Here is an 18225-nt window from a genome sequence, read left to right on the forward strand (position 1 = left end):
ATTTTAATATATTTTAAATATTTAAATGTTAATTATAGTAATATTTTAATATTTAATAGGAATTTTAATGTGATTAGACTGACAAGATTTAAACAAATATATATTTATCACAATATAACGCAACTTTATCATCTTATGAAAAGTATTATATTATTGCAGATATTATTTAGTATCTATGTAACTTCGTACAATCTTAAACGTTATAACTAAAAAAAAATTCTGCCTCGAAATTGTCTTATTTTTTTAATACAAATTGTTAAGTGGTTCGAAGTACGTATATTTATTATGTATTAATCTATTTCTTAAATTTTTTTTCTTCAAAATTTCTTTATGTTTTATTAATTCTCTGAAACTAAAGAATCTCATTTCTTTCCACTTTCAGTTAACTTCATCTTTGTGGTTTATTTTTTAAGTGTCTTTGTCGTAACCTATATTTTGTGAAAAATTTATTTCTGCGGTATAAAGCAACAAGTTTTCAGCTTTGCCAAATAAAATACGAAGGAATTTATTCAATTAATTTTACATGACGTAAGAGAAAGCGATTGCGAACTGTGAAGTACAACCCTGGCATTCGCATGACAGGACTTAAAGAGCCAAAGCAGTCTTGGAGTTAATTTAGAACGTGGTTCCCCCAAAATGCAAGTCACGCACTAAATAATCCTCTCTATAACCTAATTTCTCTAAATGTCCATTAATTTTGATTCATATCCGGATTTCCATTTCCTCCTCAAAACTCCAGAATGTTTCTGTGCCACGTGAGTCATACCTGTCCTCTCTTACTCTCAATTCGTTAGGTCTTGATTTACCTTGATTCTACTAAAATATACCCTTATTCTATCTATAAAACATCTGATTAAATTTAATCTTCACTTCCTTTAACTTTGTTATGGCTTAATCAAAAGTTTATAAATAATTAACAAGATATAAATAATTAACAATAATTAATTAATTAATAATTAAATAATTAACAAATTTTGTCACATTTCTCACTGTTCCTCACTTATAAATTTTGAAAAATACCTGGCAATTGACATCCTATATTATCTTAGGCATTGTCAATTGAATGCTACCATATGTTTACTAAACTACATTCGACCCCTTCATCATGGCCGATAAATTTATATTTATGTACTGATTATTTCGAGTAATTCTTTACTGGTTTATTCTCAGTAAAAAACTGAAACGAAATATCAACAGCTAAGTCGTGATGAAGTATTTATGGAAATGTAGAAAACTCAAATAAATGAGCAGATTAAATTTAAAATACGAATTGAAGGGACGAATCAGATTCTTAGTCATGGTGTTCCGCTCGTGCTTGACGTAATGTGTGACAAACTAATTAATCGGCCTGCTGTTTGCTTTGCCAATTCTTCTATTTGACATCAGCACTGTCCTTGTTGCACAGTGAGATTTCATCCTAAATCTGCTATTTTTTTTATTTTAACAAGTTCTTCATGTATCCTCACGAGCACAGATCAAGGGATGCGGAATTTCATGACCAATGCGACGATTTTCATGGTATCGATTTAAGTAATATATGTACTAAAAGGATTGTGAGGACTATAAACACATAAATACACGAAAACATAATTATCAGGTAACTATGTAAAGGCTGATATTTCGACTCGTATTTCTACAACATTTTTCACTGAAAATAAGCCTATGAATAAACACCTAAGTTTGATAGACGTTTCGTGCGTTATCCTTTACATCACTGCTTCAAACACACACAAACACCTCCTCAGAGTTACGCACCGTCGCCATGTTCGTAATTGTTAACTTAGGAAAGTAATTCAAACACAAATTGTTAATGATCTATCTCCATAAAATTCACAAATGCTTGGCTCCAACAGCGGTTCGTTGTTTACTGTCATCAAACAGAATATTATTTTTGCTTCACATATTAAAAAATATTATTCTTCAGAAGCTAAATGTTGTACCAAAATCTCTTTGCGTGAGTATTGCGCATTAAGTAGCTCTGGTGTTGGTGTCATGTTTAGTTCAGTGACGTAAGAATTGAAAGGATCGAAAGATGGAGTTGTCCCTAGATTTATGGGTTCACGTGGTTCAGAAGCTTTTAAGGGGGAAAGTAACGCTGATAGATACACGAAAATAATGATACCATTACAGACCATGTTCCTATATCACGTCTATGATATTTACGAGGTGCGATCGGAAAGTTTCAAGACTGTGTCAATAGAGGGCGAACCGGATGTAGTACGAGCTTCTGCCGCTAGGGGATGCGGCCTACATTCATAGTGAATCAGTGTGCCAGCCGGCATCATCGAATTAGCATTTGTTTCTTAGTTACGGGCGTTTTGGTAGTGCATTACACCGACCCTCCTGCGATTTCGGATGTAATCTGGCCTAGTATGGTTTGTGAGTTGGTTGTTATTTTTAATCTTAAAAAAATATGACCTAAAATATGTTATTAAAGTGTTTGTGTTATTAAAATATAAAAATAGTACCAGTGCTAATCCCATTGCCATGATGTTGGGATTATTTCAAAGATGTGTTTTTAAGAGAATATGACATCTATATTTAAGAATTGTCCTCTGGTAAGCAATTTTGAAAATATAGAAAAGTTACGTGATTATTGTGCCACTAGGTTAAGCAGACGATTTTTGGGTATGTTGTGAAATTGGTAGGGGAGTTAGAGATATTACCATTCATAGCTAACAAGGCCTGAGGTCATATGGCTCGTTGGACAGAATAATATTGTCCTTTTGTGTAGGGATAAATGGAATTTGAACATGAAGGGGGCAACATTGTTTGAATCAATTTATGAAAATATTTCAAGCATGTCTTGAGTACCACACAGGATTTCGAAGCCTGGCTAAATGTCATAATTTACATTAAACCTAATAAAATAATTTAAATTTTGGTGATAATATTAATATAACAATATTACTTTGGATTGAAATATTATAAATTCTTAGCATTCTCCACCGATAAAGGGTATTACGAGACAAGATCAGAGGCTCAGAAGTTAAACCGGATATTTCATTGAGATGTTTCGTGGAACCTAGTAAATTAGTCTCCAGTGTTTCGCGAGAAAATAATCTCTAATAGCGGACTGTCTCACTTTACAACACATATACTGTATCAATTTATTATTATTAACGTTATAAATTACCTCACTACTCCTCTAAGTCGCGGTGCACCGTTTTACTGAAACAAAATTATCCGTCGCGGGGTTGATATTGTTGTGTGTATTACCATCACAACAATATTTGTCGGCTTATACTTTTAGGACTAGGTTCTTTAGTGACAACATTGAAATTACTGCCGAAAGCCAAATCTTCCAATAATTTTGTCAGTTTCCTCCATTTCTTAGAGGTTGTCGTGGGAGCTGTGTGGTGTGGTGCTGAAATTATTATTCATGTTAGTCCCAACAAGGAAGTTTCAATGGAAATTTAAATTTTTGTTTTCGTGAACTCTTACAATTGACGGCTGTCTCAAAAACGTAAATCTAAAGGAAAAAGTGAAAATGAAGCTGGACTGATTTACGAATGGCAATTCAACCTAGCCTGATACAAGTGCGTAGGCACACGTATTGTGTTCTAAAGCTTTGAAATGCAGTTCCATGGCCTCCACGACATTAACGAAATTTACATGCAAAGAAATTCCATTGCAAAGACAAACGAATAGGGTATTTTGAACTTAAATGCGATGAACCCAAGCACTCTCAGGCTAACGTCACATTAAATCACTAAAAGAGAAAACAGAAATGTTTGTGTAAATCATGAAAAATATTGCTCATTGCGGTGATGTACATTAAATTGTCCAAAATCTTATTGTGCCTGGTGTAGAAGGCAGTTTCGTATGTCCTCGAAAGAAGTTTATTATTTGAATTCTGCAGTTTCGAGAATAATCAAGAACATGAAATCTAATGAGATGGTAAAGTTGCGTCATATTGTGATATAATAAATATATTTTAAATCTTGTCCGTCTAATCACAATAAATTCTTATTAAATATTAAAATATTACAATAGTTAACATTTAAAATATTTAAAATATCAAATGATGTTCTTTATCGAAATATTCGATGGTCTAATGTAAATCGAATATTTCGATAAAGAACATCATTTGATATTTTAAATATTGTAAATGTTAATTATTGTAATATTTTAATATTTAATAAGAATTTATTGTGATTAGACGGACAAGATTTAATATATATGAACTCTAATGTCGAATGCGAGTTAGTTAAACGGATTAAAAACATATATTTTCGCTATGTAAGCTGATGACGTCAGTAGACATATGGTGTAATATTCTAGCTGAAGAGGAAATGTGTTTGTGCACATATTAGACCAATCATTTACCCTACATGAACAGATATTTTTAATCCATTTGACTTGTCATAACTGGAAAAATTGAATGGAGACAATTTGTTTATGTTTGTAAGAATGACACAAGTTTGGCTGTTTGGAAATCGCGTGGTATAATTACACATGTTAAGATCATTGTACCAGAATTCAACATTAACCAGGTCTAAGGTATGAAAGACGATTCCAAACTGACTGAAAATGATGTTATAAAAGGTTATGAAGATAGTGGACTTTACAAAAGAAGGATACTGAATTTTAAATACCCTTTTTGACGAAACGGGGAGCAATCAGGTGCAGATGTTCGAATGCTGTCACGAGGCAGAATTTCAATACGTGTGTTCAATCTGTGGTCAGTGTTCAACATCCCTTACAGTCTTCGTCATGTCTGTGTGACACTGTGTGGCTGCAGCTGAGATTTTTACAAAGATAAATGAACTGCATTTATATCTGCAAGAGACGCTATCACAATAATCTCGGAACGTGGAAAATTAACTCTTCTTTAGTACAACAGACTTTTGGAGTACATCAATGTGCAAATGCTCTGGTAGTGGGCAGAGAGACCACAATCAATAACTGTATAACACAACGGCAGCTAGTATCTATTACTTTAAAAATATATTAAGATTATAATGGGATTGTTGGGGGTATTAAATAGTGTAGCATTAACGATAAACTTGAATACTAGACTATGTTTCGCCAATGGAGAACATGCCTTGAAAAATTACGCAGTCGTTGAATGATTTTCCTAACGAACTTTACATTCAGATGAGCGTTTAGGTTTATTCTTTCAACTAAAAATTACAAAACCTAAAAGCTACATTGAAAGAGTTTTTTCCCGCCTTTGGCAGAAGTGGTTATGAAATACGTTTAAAAATTTTCCTATAAAAATAAAAAAATATTAATAAAAGTATATGAAAAAGTAACTTATACTTTAACAGACACGGGTTTCGAGGTGCATAACAAGGCATTCCTCTGATTACCTGCTGGACCTGTCTGAATGAGGAGTTTCCATGTATTTACAGTGAAGTTGTGAAGAATATACTCTCAGTTTCATCTGAATATCTGTTCAAAAATAGTAATTGCAAGATATGCAATGGATAAACAAAACAGATAATGGAATTACTACAGAACAAAACTTGAGGGACTCTCTTGCTGTCAGCAGACAGTCCCATCCGTTACAGTCGATTAGTACAATATTAATTATGACCTAAAATATATTTTAGATTTAATTTATACTTGCATATAGTGGTTAATTTTAAAGCAAGTACTTAAAATGAAAGTTTTGTCTCGAATGAAATTATCCATTTTTTTTGTAACTCAAGAAAGCCATTACCGTGATATCGCGAGCTCAATTTGGAACGTTTTTCTACCACAAAGCCTTATTGGAATTTCCATTTGTAATAAAGATAAATGCATATTAGGATTTATAATTCAATATGGATAAAAGCTGCGTTAAACTAAGGTGGAAATTTGCCTCAGTGACCATTGAAGTGTTTTAAGTTTCTTGAAATAAATCTGTATAACGTTAATACGCGCTTCTCGTGATCGTATACTCACCACGTGACGTACGTTCTCTCTCCCCAGGGCTTGACGAAGGTCGCCCAACAGTCGTAAACACCTGGTCCCACCTCCTGATACGAGAACACCACCACCTGTGAACACAAGGCAAAAAACAATACTGCACTCTGTATGCCTGAATTTGAATTTAATTAAATATGCATAAATAACTCTTGTTATACACGGGGGTTGGAAAAAAACGCTTACAAATGGTAATCGTGTAATTGCCCGTAGAGTTTTTGAGTGATGTATCACAAGACGTATTAATTTGTAGTCCTCGGAGGCAAAATGATGTGGTGAGTCAGTGAAACCACGCGTAATTCAGTGGACCTGTGAGGAAGATTTTACCGTCGCCACTAATAGGATATTGATCCTTCTCGTGATACTGAAATAAAAACGTAGATATGCAAAAACAATAACGTCGGAACCGCGTATAACGAGAACCACTGAGCAGAAAATGAAAAAAATTGATCATCGAATGAATTTTTTATATCCTGAAAAACTTGAACTCCTATATAAAAAGGACGATTACATACGGGCCTGTATTTAATATATAATACGACCATACATTAAGGATGATGGGATAAATTGGGCATGTAGCACGTCTGGGAAAATGAGAAATACGTAAAGGATTCTGATCTGCAAATAAGAGAGTGTCAGGCCACTTGGCAAACCTGGGCGCCGATGGAGGGATATTGTATCAATTATTTATTATTGTTATTTAGTGTTCTGTCAGACGACAGGTCCATATGAACAGCATCCTTCCATCCTTTTCTCGGACTGGCACCTGTTCATATACGTTCTTGGCAGATGATCCAGAAGTGGTTTGCCATTGCCTTCTTCTGTGTGTGAATGGAGTAATTGTTGGGATGCCACGAAGGAAAACTCCGTGTTGCCTAGACCACGGCCTTGCCCAACACAAGTTATAAATTCGGGCACCGCCGGGAATCGAACCCGAGACCCCCAGGATTACAAGGCCAGCGTTCTAACCGCTAGACCACTTCATCTTATTATTATTTAGTGTTCTGTCTGACGACAGGTCCATATGAACAGGATCCTTCCATCCTTTTCTCGGACTGGGACCTGTTCATATACGTTGTTGGCAGATGATCCAGAAGTGGTTTGCCATTGCCTTCTTCTGTGTGTGAATGGAGTAATTGTTGGGATGCCACGGAGGAAAACTCCGTGTTGCCTAGACCACGGCCTTGCCCAACACAAGTTATAAATTCGGGCACCGCCGGGAATCGAACCCGAGACCCCAGGATTACAAGGCCAGCGTTCTAACCGCTAGACCACCTCATCTTATTATTATTTAGTGTTCTGTCTGACGACAGGTCCATATGAACAGGATCCTTCCATCCTTTTCTCGGACTGGGACCTGTTCATATACGTTCTTGGCAGATGATCCAGAAGTGGTTTGCCATTGCCTTCTTCTGTGTGTGAATGGAGTAATTGTTGGGATGCCACGGAGGAAAACTCCGTGTTGCCTAGACCACGGCCTTGCCCGACACAAGTTATAAATTCGGGCACCGCCGGGAATCGAACCCGAGACCCCCAGGATTACAAGGCCAGCGTTCTAACCGCTAGACCACTTCATCTTATTATTATTTAGTGTTCTGTCTGACGACAGGTCCATATGAACAGGATCCTTCCATCCTTTTCTCGGACTGGGACCTGTTCATATACGTTGTTGGCAGATGATCCAGAAGTGGTTTGCCATTGCCTTCTTCTGTGTGTGAATGGAGTAATTGTTGGGATGCCACGGAGGAAAACTCCGTGTTGCCTAGACCACGGCCTTGCCCGACACAAGTTATAAATTCGGGCACCGCCGGGAATCGAACCCGAGACCCCCAGGATTACAAGGCCAGCGTTCTAACCGCTAGACCACTGTGGCGGTCTCATTGTATCAATTATGGGACCTTAAAAAAATACAGTGTATTCAGGCTGAATTCATGTGGCACAAGACCTTTGGAATCAAGATAATGAACCCTTGGGGTCCATAAACAGCGGTGTATTCTTAATACTAACTCTTCACCGAACGTTGTGATCGAGTGGTTATCGTATTCTGGAGATCCCTTGTCTAAATATCGGCCTAGTATTTTGTATGAGAGTTTTGTGGTTTTACTCAGTCCTTCCAGGCTCAGTAGTTTAAATTATATCTACGACTTCATACTCTTTCCAGTTGATTTGTCCTCTCAGTCGATACAGTCCGATCTAATGACAGCGTCTATAAATAAACCACAAATAAGAAGGAAAATCTCTGCACTATGGATTCGTTACATAGTATCGTTTAAATGGCCTTTATGTACTAAGGTTATGAGTACGTGGCAGGTGGATTTTACGAGCGATATCAGACGTGAGAGCACAAAACCTAACTGGCTCTGTTAGATTTATTGAATTATTAACTTGTGTTTCATTTAACTACGCTGAAATGACTCAGACTGTCGGCGTTGAATCAAAGTTTCAGCTCTGGATCTCCGGAATAAGAACCAGTCGACGGTGAAGAGTAGTTGGGTAAATGAAGTCAGTTTTTTTTGGAAGGACCGTAGATATTATCTTAACTCATATTAAGTATAATGCATGTAAAACGTACCAATAAATTACATTTGCATCCTGAACTGTAATTGCCGTAATGTGGACATTGGTTTACCATAAAGCCCCGTGAGCAGTTTCGAGGGCAAAAGATTTCCAAAGTTCACGCACGGGAGAGGCGTACAGAGAGCGGTTAAATCAACAGCTCTGATAGTCAGCGTTATGGCACAGTGGATCGTAAAATGGCGTGGCAAGTGTTCGAAGGTTTCTGTCTGCAGGAGGAACGAACAGTATACAATTCCAGTTACAAGATTAGAGAAATGCAGGTTATCGCCTTCAAGGGTGTTAAGATAAATCTCCATAATTTTAATATTTTAATATTTTTTCCGTCAAATCACAATTTTAATAAGATAATAAAATATAAAATATTTAAAATATCATTTCACGTTCTGCATCGAATGATCGATTTACAAATTGGAACATCTCTTACGACATGTTTCGGTTATATTTAACCGTCCTCAGGTATAAATTAGATTGGTAAATTTAAAACTCGAAATACAATCATTTACAATGTTATGCAGTTTATTGAAATGTTCTTATCAGATTACTCTTATATATTAGAACGAAGGCATTGTTTTTTATATATGGCGTGGTTCATCTGATGTTCAATATTAGTCTGTAAAGCAATGATTTAAATAAAACATTAATAAATATGGAGTAATATAGAAAACAAAATGATGGAAGTAAATAAATAGTAGAATGTATAAGTAAAATAATTGTAAATGATTGTAATTCGAGTTTTAAATTTACCAATCTAATTTATACCTGAGGACGGTTATATATAACCGAAACATGTCGTAAGAGACTTTCCAATTTGTAAATCGATCATTCGATGCGGAACGTGAAATGATATTTTAAATATTTTATATTTTATTATCTTATTAAAATTGTGATTTGACGGAAAAATATTAAAATATTAACCTAATTCACAATATGACGCAAATATACTACCTTATCCATAATTTTAGTTAAACACGTATTGAACTGGCAGTTAGCCAATTAAATAAACGTCACAAACTCACAATCTATAACTCTAACATTTTAAAATATTATTCTACCATCTTTTATTAGGTATCCGATATGATAAATTTCCTTCAGCTTTTCAATCTAAAGTTTCGGAGGGAATTTCTCATCTGCTTAGTGCGTGCTATATGCTCAGCCATTTAATTTCAATGATCGTATGAAACTGTGAAGAGTACAATTTGTTGGACTCGGAATATGTTACAAGTGTTGGAATATATTTAGAATCCACATCAGTGTCTGGATTTGTTGTTTCGCGATTTGAATGAATTTCCTTCTTAACACTGTTTTCCTATAGAAGTGATGTTACAATATGGCCACTGCAGCACACACAAACTCATACAATGTCTTCGCCAGTTCCGTTTAAACACTCGGATTTCGCAAAATAAGACATAGACCATTTTGGCAGTAGATTAAAATTAGTACATTAGCATTTTAACTCCGCTCCTCCAGAATACAAAGCCGGTGTACTAACCACTCGACCAGGGCTGTCAGTAGAAGTAGAGTACAGTAACACATGACAGGTTTGTTTCAAGACTATTTTCCTTTACGAACTTTAAAATGCATAAGATTATTTCCTTTAGCATTTAATCCCCTGTCGATGTTCATTTTTGTTGTACATAAAGATGTATGTGTGTGAACAAACAGATTTCTAATGCGGTGTCACCCTGGACACACTTAGAATTATTTACTACATTTAAGTGTCTATCTAATATCATTTGACTGTATATAACCTTAACAGGTGAAATAGAGACGTTAAATAACCTAATAGGCTACAAAAGAAGGTAACGAGGAGATATGTACATCAAAGGGACATGAAACAAGAAATAGATGGAAAAATACGTAGAAAAAATTCTTAACGAGGCAATAAAGTATGAATGTTAAGTCACGTGGGTTGAGACAATCAAAATAAATATGCAGCAAGTTTGAAAGGAAGACACGAGCTGATTGGAAAAATACAAATACTGATAATATCTCTACTTTTCCAGAATTTTATGTTATGTTATTACCGATATAAATGAAAGAGTTTTGGTAAAATCAAGAAAATAATTCAATTCAATTCATTCATTTATTAAAGTGCTTGACAACAGCCAAAAAGGCCAATAACAGCCAAGCACTAACAAAATACAAACATTACTATACAAAAGCAAACAAACAAAGAACTGAAAACATAACTGTACAATATTAATTTATTGCAAAATAACTAATAAGTAAAAAACTAAATGTTATAGATAAGTAAAATAATAATTAAACTAAAAACAGTTTAATTTTGGACAAACAACATACAAAATAAAATGTTATACTAAGTAAACAATAAAAACAATGATTATTGTTTAAAAAGCTGACTGACATCAGTAAGCAAAATACGATCTTTGTTAAAGATGTCGATGCTCCTACAGACTGCATTGGCAGCAGAAACGCATCTGGCAGAAGGACTGGCCTTGAAATTACGTTGTACAGTAAAGGTAGAGTAGTCTCTGATGGACCTAGTGGGTATGCAGAGACTAACTGTATCAAAAACAGATGAGTAACTAATTTTGCCTTTAAAAACATTGATGAGGAAAAGCGCATCCAAAAGCCTCCTCCTTAAATGTAACGATAAGAAGTTTAATCTAACTAATATATCATCGTAATTATAGGCACACACGCCATTAAAGAATCTAGTGTAACATAGAGCTACAAATTTCCTTTGAATCCTTTCCAATTTAAAGGAATCTGTATTAGTAATAGAGTTCCAAACAACGGAAGCATACTCAATTTTGGAACGGACTAAGGTACTGTACAAGACCAAAAGGCTATCAACAGTGGAGAAGGAAGAAGTAATGTACCGAATCAAACCAAGCATTTTCAAGCTTACGAGTTTTAATAACGTGACATGGATGCTGCGTCTCTTGGAGTCTTTCAATATATAGAAAGAACGTATTACTTAAATGCACGTGTAACATTAACGGTAAGGACTGAACGTCAGAGCAATAGAAATTTGCAATCCATGAGGTCTTATCAGAACGCTTTGTTGATAGTGACGATTTATTGCAAAAACGGGAAATGAAGGATATCATTGAATAAATCTTCCAGAAAGGCCACATAAAAACAGAATCAACGGAAGTTTGCTACTGCGTAATAAATATCACGCAGGACAACATCAGCGGATGGATTTCTTTACTGCTCACTAAGCACTGACATTAAAGTAGTAATCAATCTATAAGTTATAGGGACTAAGACTGTAATAAACTGCCTTAGTATAGTGGACAATTAAGCGCTTCTTATATGACGGCTATAAGCAATTTCCGGGATCCATATTATGGAACATTCCTTGAATGTTTGAGTACAATGTATACAAATTACTTGGAAGTAAGTTGGATCCATTCGAGTGGGCCTGTCCTGCCACATCGCCGTTTATTCTAAAACAGTTTAATGAAGATTATATGCGTGTTATGAAAACGGAAATTACGTCGCTAACTACTGAACTGGAGTTACATTGTAATTAAGACCGTCACGTATGTAGTCCTTTAAGCAGAACGAATATCGTATATGGCACATTAGCTAATAGATCTGTTAAATGTGAATACGTCAGTTCATTATCATTGTTAAAGTACTTTAAGTGTAGAAGTACAGTGCCGCCATTGGATGATTTTCTAGCTGTTATGAATTAGTCGTGTTGTCCGTTTCATTTTAGAGCTATTTTGAAATTATAAATCCTTGCTCTTCAGATATTAGACAGGACTTCTTGGACGAAGGGTCAGTAATAATCATGTTAATAAATAATCAAGTTAGAATATATACTCGTAAAGTAACAAATCTGACAAGTTTGGCCCATTAAGAAAATAGTTACGTTTTCTACAACTTTTTCCAAAACGTTTTCCGTCGGTAAATATTACACGAGTTACTCTAAAGATGAATATTTCCGTCTTCTGGGTTGTTGCGCTGTGTAGTCTGGTCGATGTTAAACCAACGTTTCAGAGGTCATACTGCCTCCATCATCAGGACGGAGGCAGTATGACCTCTGAAACGTTGGTAAACATCGACCAGACTACACAGCGCAACAACCCAGAAGACAGAAATCTTCATACTCTGATGACGGAGGCAGTATGACCTCTGAAACGTTGGTAAACATCGACCAGACTACACAGCGCAACAACCCAGAAGACAGAAATCTTCATACTCTGATGACGGAGGCAGTATGACCTCTGAAACGTTGGTTAACATCGACCAGACTACACAGCGCAACAACCCAGAAGACGGAAATCTTCATACTCTGATGACGGAGGCAGTATGACCTCTGAAACGTTGGTTAACATCGACCAGACTACACAGCGCAACAACCCAGAAGACAGAAATCTTCATACTCTGATGACGAAGGCAGTATGACCTCCAAAACGTTGGTTAACATCGACCAGACTACACAGCGCAACAACCCAGGAGACGGAAATCTTCATACTCTGATGACGGAGGCAGTATGACCTCCGAAACGTTGGTTAACATCGACCAGACTACACAGCGCAACAACCCAGAAGACAGAAATCTTCAGACTCACCGCTGTGAAAACTTCAAATCTCGCCCTGACGACGGAGGCAGTATGACCTCTGAAACGTTGGTAAACATCGACCAGACTACACAGCGCAACAACCCAGAAGACAGAAATCTTCATACTCTGATGACGGAGGCAGTATGACCTCTGAAACGTTGGTTAACATCGACCAGACTACACAGCGCAACAACCCAGAAGACAGAAATCTTCATACTCATCGCCCTGATGACGGAGGCAGTATGACCTCCGAAACGTTGGTAAACATCGACCAGACTACACAGCGCAACAACCCAGAAGACGGAAATCTTCATACTCTGATGACGGAGGCAGTATGACCTCCGAAACGTTGGTTAACATCGACCAGACTACACAGCGCAACAACCCAGAAGACGGAAATCTTCATACTCTGATGACGGAGGCAGTATGACCTCTGAAACGTTGGTTAACATCGACCAGACTACACGGCGCAACGACCCAGAAGACAGAAATCTTCATACTCTGATGATGGAGGCAGTATGACCTCTGAAACGTTGGTTAACATCGACCAGACTACACAGCGTAACAACCCAGAAGACAGAAATCTTCATACTCTGATGACGGAGGCAGTATGACCTCTGAAACGTTGGTTAACATCGACCAGACTACACAGTGTAACAACCCAGAAGACAGAAATCTTCATACTCTGATGATGGAGGCAGTATGACCTCTGAAACGTTGGTTAACATCGACCAGACTACACAGCGTAACAACCCAGAAGACAGAAATCTTCATACTCTGATGACGGAGGCAGTATGACCTCCGAAACGTTGGTTAACATCGACCAGACTACACAGCGCAAGAACCCAGAAGACGGAAATCTTCATACTCACCGCTGTGAGAACCTCAAGTCTTACATACTCTAAAGATGTTCGTAAAAATCCATGGAAGTCTTCCTGTAATGGGTTATACTATTTAATAAGGTGATTAAACTCTGGGATTTGCATCATGTTGCAAAGAGAAATCTTAGGTATGTTATTTTGTCAAGCTTTAACCAAAATTGGAATGTGTCAAAACGTTTTAATAAACGAAATTCCGTTCAGAAGTTCTCGAGTTGTTACATGATGACAGATGGACAGACAGACAAATATGGTGAAGCTAATAGGCAAATTTTCTCAATGTTTCGTTCTCACGTTGCATCCACTGGTTCAATAAATCAAAAATTCTGGCAGTACAACACAAATGACGTATTTTCTGAGGACGAACGTTCAGAAAAGGGTTGCTTCGCCTTACATTTGAGGCAACTTCTCTGTCGCTGCTACAAGGCGGGGTGGTATCACACAGGCGTATATACGTGTTACGTTACATATCTGGACATTACTGTTATAAAGTATGAATACTAGTTTGTTGCTCGTTGTATCGTTAGCCAGAAAAGATAAGTTTCGGAGGAGCATGCTATCTTCGTCTTCAAGGTTGAAGTTGATTTTATACGGCCAAAATACTACACGGCATATCAATCCAAGAAGCCACAATCCGTAAAACTATCAAGTTCTATAGAGAGAAATATTAAGAACACGTGACACAAACAACAAAGTTGGATGAAGGAAAATGCGATTAAATACAAGGTCGTCAATGATATTTTTTCGTGGTATCCGTGCATTAGAAAGACCTTCATATCGAATTACTCGTTTATAAGATAGTAAGTCAATATTAAGATGATAAAATCAAGGATTATTCAATGAGCTTGGGTATGAAGCACACATGAACGTGATGGGGAATCCTAGCAAAAGTTTAGCTGAAGAGCTTGAAAGTAAGATACAATTTCGAAGACCTAGTAGATAGTAGTTGACTTTTAAAATCGATCTTCGGGGAAATTTCGTAAGTGCGTTTATATTGGGTTTATCTTGTTTAAAATGCGGCGGACTGCTGTGAACACAACATTGGACCTTGTTTTTTTTTTGTGAAAAGAGTGGGATTCTTGTTAAGCAGCTGAGCGTACTATGACATTCTCAAGAAGGACTCTGTTTCATGAAGTATGATTATTCATTCACTGTTTACATGTAGCTACCACCTTTATATGTAGAACTAACTTTTCTGAGTGGACATATTCAATTGAGATGTCAAGCTGGTGTTCAGGCTTGTCACTGAGGAAAGCGTTGGTGTGCCTTGCAGGGGAAAACTGTACATGATTTACTTGTTATAATATAAATAATACAGATTATTAATTCTACAGAGTTTCAAATCCCGAGTATTTTTTGCTATGATGAATACGAGCTGGGATCATTGATGTGTATTTAAGCGATCATTTTAATCTCCGCTTGTACATCACGCAACACGCAGGTATTCATAAAGAACTGGACATCAATGATTAATTAAATGCCTAGAGTCATCTTGGAAAGCTAATAGTAGTCCAGCTGGTGAAGAAATATTATGACTATTAAGAAAGCCAAATTTTTCCCCTCGGAGACACCGTTTCGAGCCCAGGGCAGACCGGCAGTCTGTGTGGAATTTCTGGTAAACAAAATGTCACTTTGATAGACGTTTCTCCGAGTTATTCTGTATTCACTACAAATGCCATTCTACCGTTGTTACATATTTAGTCATGTATCGCTCCATTGATCTAGCTCGTCTCCCCAAGTCGAATTGTTACGGTGCAATATTTAATAAGATTATTTCTAGAAATCCTTCCGGTGGACTAATCAATTTAATCTGATGAACTTCCAAACTTATATTTTCACGAGGTCATTGTTTAAGATATAATAATGCGACTTTTGCTGTAAAATTTTAAAGTAATATTTGCATCCTTTCTGACATATTCATTTATTCAGTATATTACCTACAAAATGTCACTTGGAATATGAAATTTATGTTTCGCTTTTCTTCGTTTATGCTTTGGTCCAGGGGCAACATCACCTTTAAAATTTACAAGTTATGTCTCTCTGTCTCTAAAATGTCACCTAATGGCTTCTTGTACATTTTATAGTTAATGAAAATCTGTAAGATCGATTTCTGTATTGACTTTAAAATATTTCCTGTGTCATCATTTATAAAGAAGTCTGACTTAAGGTAATGTGTAGTTTTAAAACTGAAGTTTAAATTCATAAACCACAACAAAGACCGCGGGCGACTAACGTACTCAATTTTGCACACCCATGCTCTGGAGAATTGTTTGTCGGTGTAGTTTAGCTTTGTCTTGTCACCCACTCTTACACCGGCATAAGGGTTCAGGAATTATGGCCATAATGTTAAAGGTATTCCGTCGCCTTGTACAAACAAGAGCGGAGGCACGTGCTCTAATTTTGAACACGCTTGTTTTCCGAATACCTTCCTTGCGATTTCCATGTTAAGTGGAAGTTTCGCCACCTTGGCAAGGCGCGTGGATGAGATACGACGACCCTCAGATATAAAGCAATCCATCGTGAACAGCCGATGTGATTGGTCGTCTTGTTTTGAGACTGGGCCGGAGTAAACGATATTCGGCATATTCAGCTTAGAACCTCGGTGTTGGGAAGATGTTTCTGGGTTAGTCTAACCAACTGAAAATAATGATATTAAAGAAACAGATTTAAGGTTGTAGACTGGATTAATTTGACTCGAAATCAGGACCAATGGCGACTCTCGTGAAAACCTAACAAACATCCGGGTTCCAGAGTATATAGAAAAATATTTTGATTAGCTGAGCAAATAATTTACTTCTGAAGAAGGATTCTGCTTCTTTACGGATTCGCACACAACATTGAAGTTTTTATTTATTACAGACACGTATATATATATATATATATATATATATATATATATATATATATATATATTTAGGAACAACATTGCATTACTAAAGCGCTAATCACTCTTTCTACATGCCCTGTACGCAGTTAATCCAGATTCATACAACAACTTCGAAGTTGAAATTTCAGTTTTAACGAACACTGTCTATGATTACTATCTGGTAAATTGTGATTAGGTTAAACTAAAAGCTGACTGAGGCTGTGAATGATTAAATTACAAGCGTCAAATAAGAAATGGCGGTATAATAACGAAGTATTTATTATAAAGGAAGAAGATGAAAGTGGCAGATACCTAATCTAAGGTAATATCACAGCATTTACAGGGTGTCAGTTAATTCAAAAATATCTATCAGGATAGCAGTTGAAGATTTCTGTCTTCAGGGTTGTTGCGCTGTGTAGTCTGGTTGAAGTTTACCAACGTTTCAGAGGTCATACTGCCTCCGTCATCAGAGTATGAAGATTTCTGTCTTCTGGGTTGTTGCGCTGTGTAGTCTGGTAGATGTTAACCAGCGTTTCAGAGGTCATACTGCCTCCGTCATCAGAGTATGAAGATTCCTGTCTTCTGGGTTGTTGTGCTGTGTAGTCTGGTCGATGTTAACGAACGTTTCAGAGGTCATACTGCCTCCGTCATCAGGATACCATGAAAATGGAGACTTAGGGTACGTAGTAAAGGTTGATAGAAGGCCCGTACTGGTTGGTCGTATTTCGTCAGAGGCAGAGAGCATATGGCATCATCCCGAGACCATTATTGAAGCTAGCCAGTCAATTTAAATACGTGCTAAAACCTGCATAGAATCCCAAAGACTCTTTGAACAGTTACTATTATTATGCACTTAATAGTTTGGTTGTTAATAAATGCTTAAAAATCAAAATATGAGCAGGAAATAAGATAATAATAATTTAGGGTAATGCTGATTACCACTCAGTTCAGAACCTTGTCTTTACGTCTGCTCTCTAAAAAAGTAAAGTGTAAATACACAAAACTATAGTTTTTCTGTGGTTTTGTATGGGTGTGAAACTTGGTCTCTGACACCAAGGAAGGGTATTTGAGAATAGGGCACTGAGGAGAATATTTGGACCAAAGAGAGGTGAAATTATAGGAGGATTTGAGGTTTTCACAGCAGGGAGTCTGCTACTGATTTCATTGAATCTACCCTGTACATCAGTGGTCCCCGACCTTTTTGTGCCTACGGGAACATTTGAGAGTTTATGAGATCGTGGTGGGCACCAACCAATTAACAAAGCCAAATTTTCCTTTCTCTGGACAAATAGGATATGGGCACCAAATAATACACAAAACAACACGACGTTTAATGATACAAGAAACCGTGCGATCAAAATAAGTAATTTCAAAAGTACAATTATTATTACTCAAGTGGGAAGTTAGTGTGATGTTTGGCGCTGCATTTCATCGGCCAGTTTTTCAAATTT

The 18225-nt window shown here is 36.6% G+C and overlaps 1 protein-coding gene across 7 annotated transcripts in view; it reads right to left on the reverse strand.

Moving 5' to 3' along the window:
* Nucleotides 1-18225, reverse strand: part of LOC147871604 (oxytocin receptor A-like) — a 546632-nt gene that overhangs the window by 62024 nt on the left and 466383 nt on the right. For all 7 annotated transcript variants that reach the window (XM_087360682.1, XM_087360685.1, XM_087360684.1 and 4 more), the window contains exon 6: nucleotides 5893-5987. In XM_087360682.1, the coding sequence (XP_087216808.1) occupies nucleotides 5893-5987 (95 nt within the window). The remainder of the gene's footprint in view (nucleotides 1-5892; nucleotides 5988-18225) is intronic.

The sequence above is a fragment of the Zootermopsis nevadensis genome, unplaced genomic scaffold, assembly GCF_977971745.1.
Source record: "Zootermopsis nevadensis isolate Lab colony 2312 unplaced genomic scaffold, Znev_1.0 Znev_ptg000045l, whole genome shotgun sequence".
Classification (NCBI taxonomy): Eukaryota; Metazoa; Arthropoda; class Insecta; order Blattodea; family Termopsidae; genus Zootermopsis; species Zootermopsis nevadensis.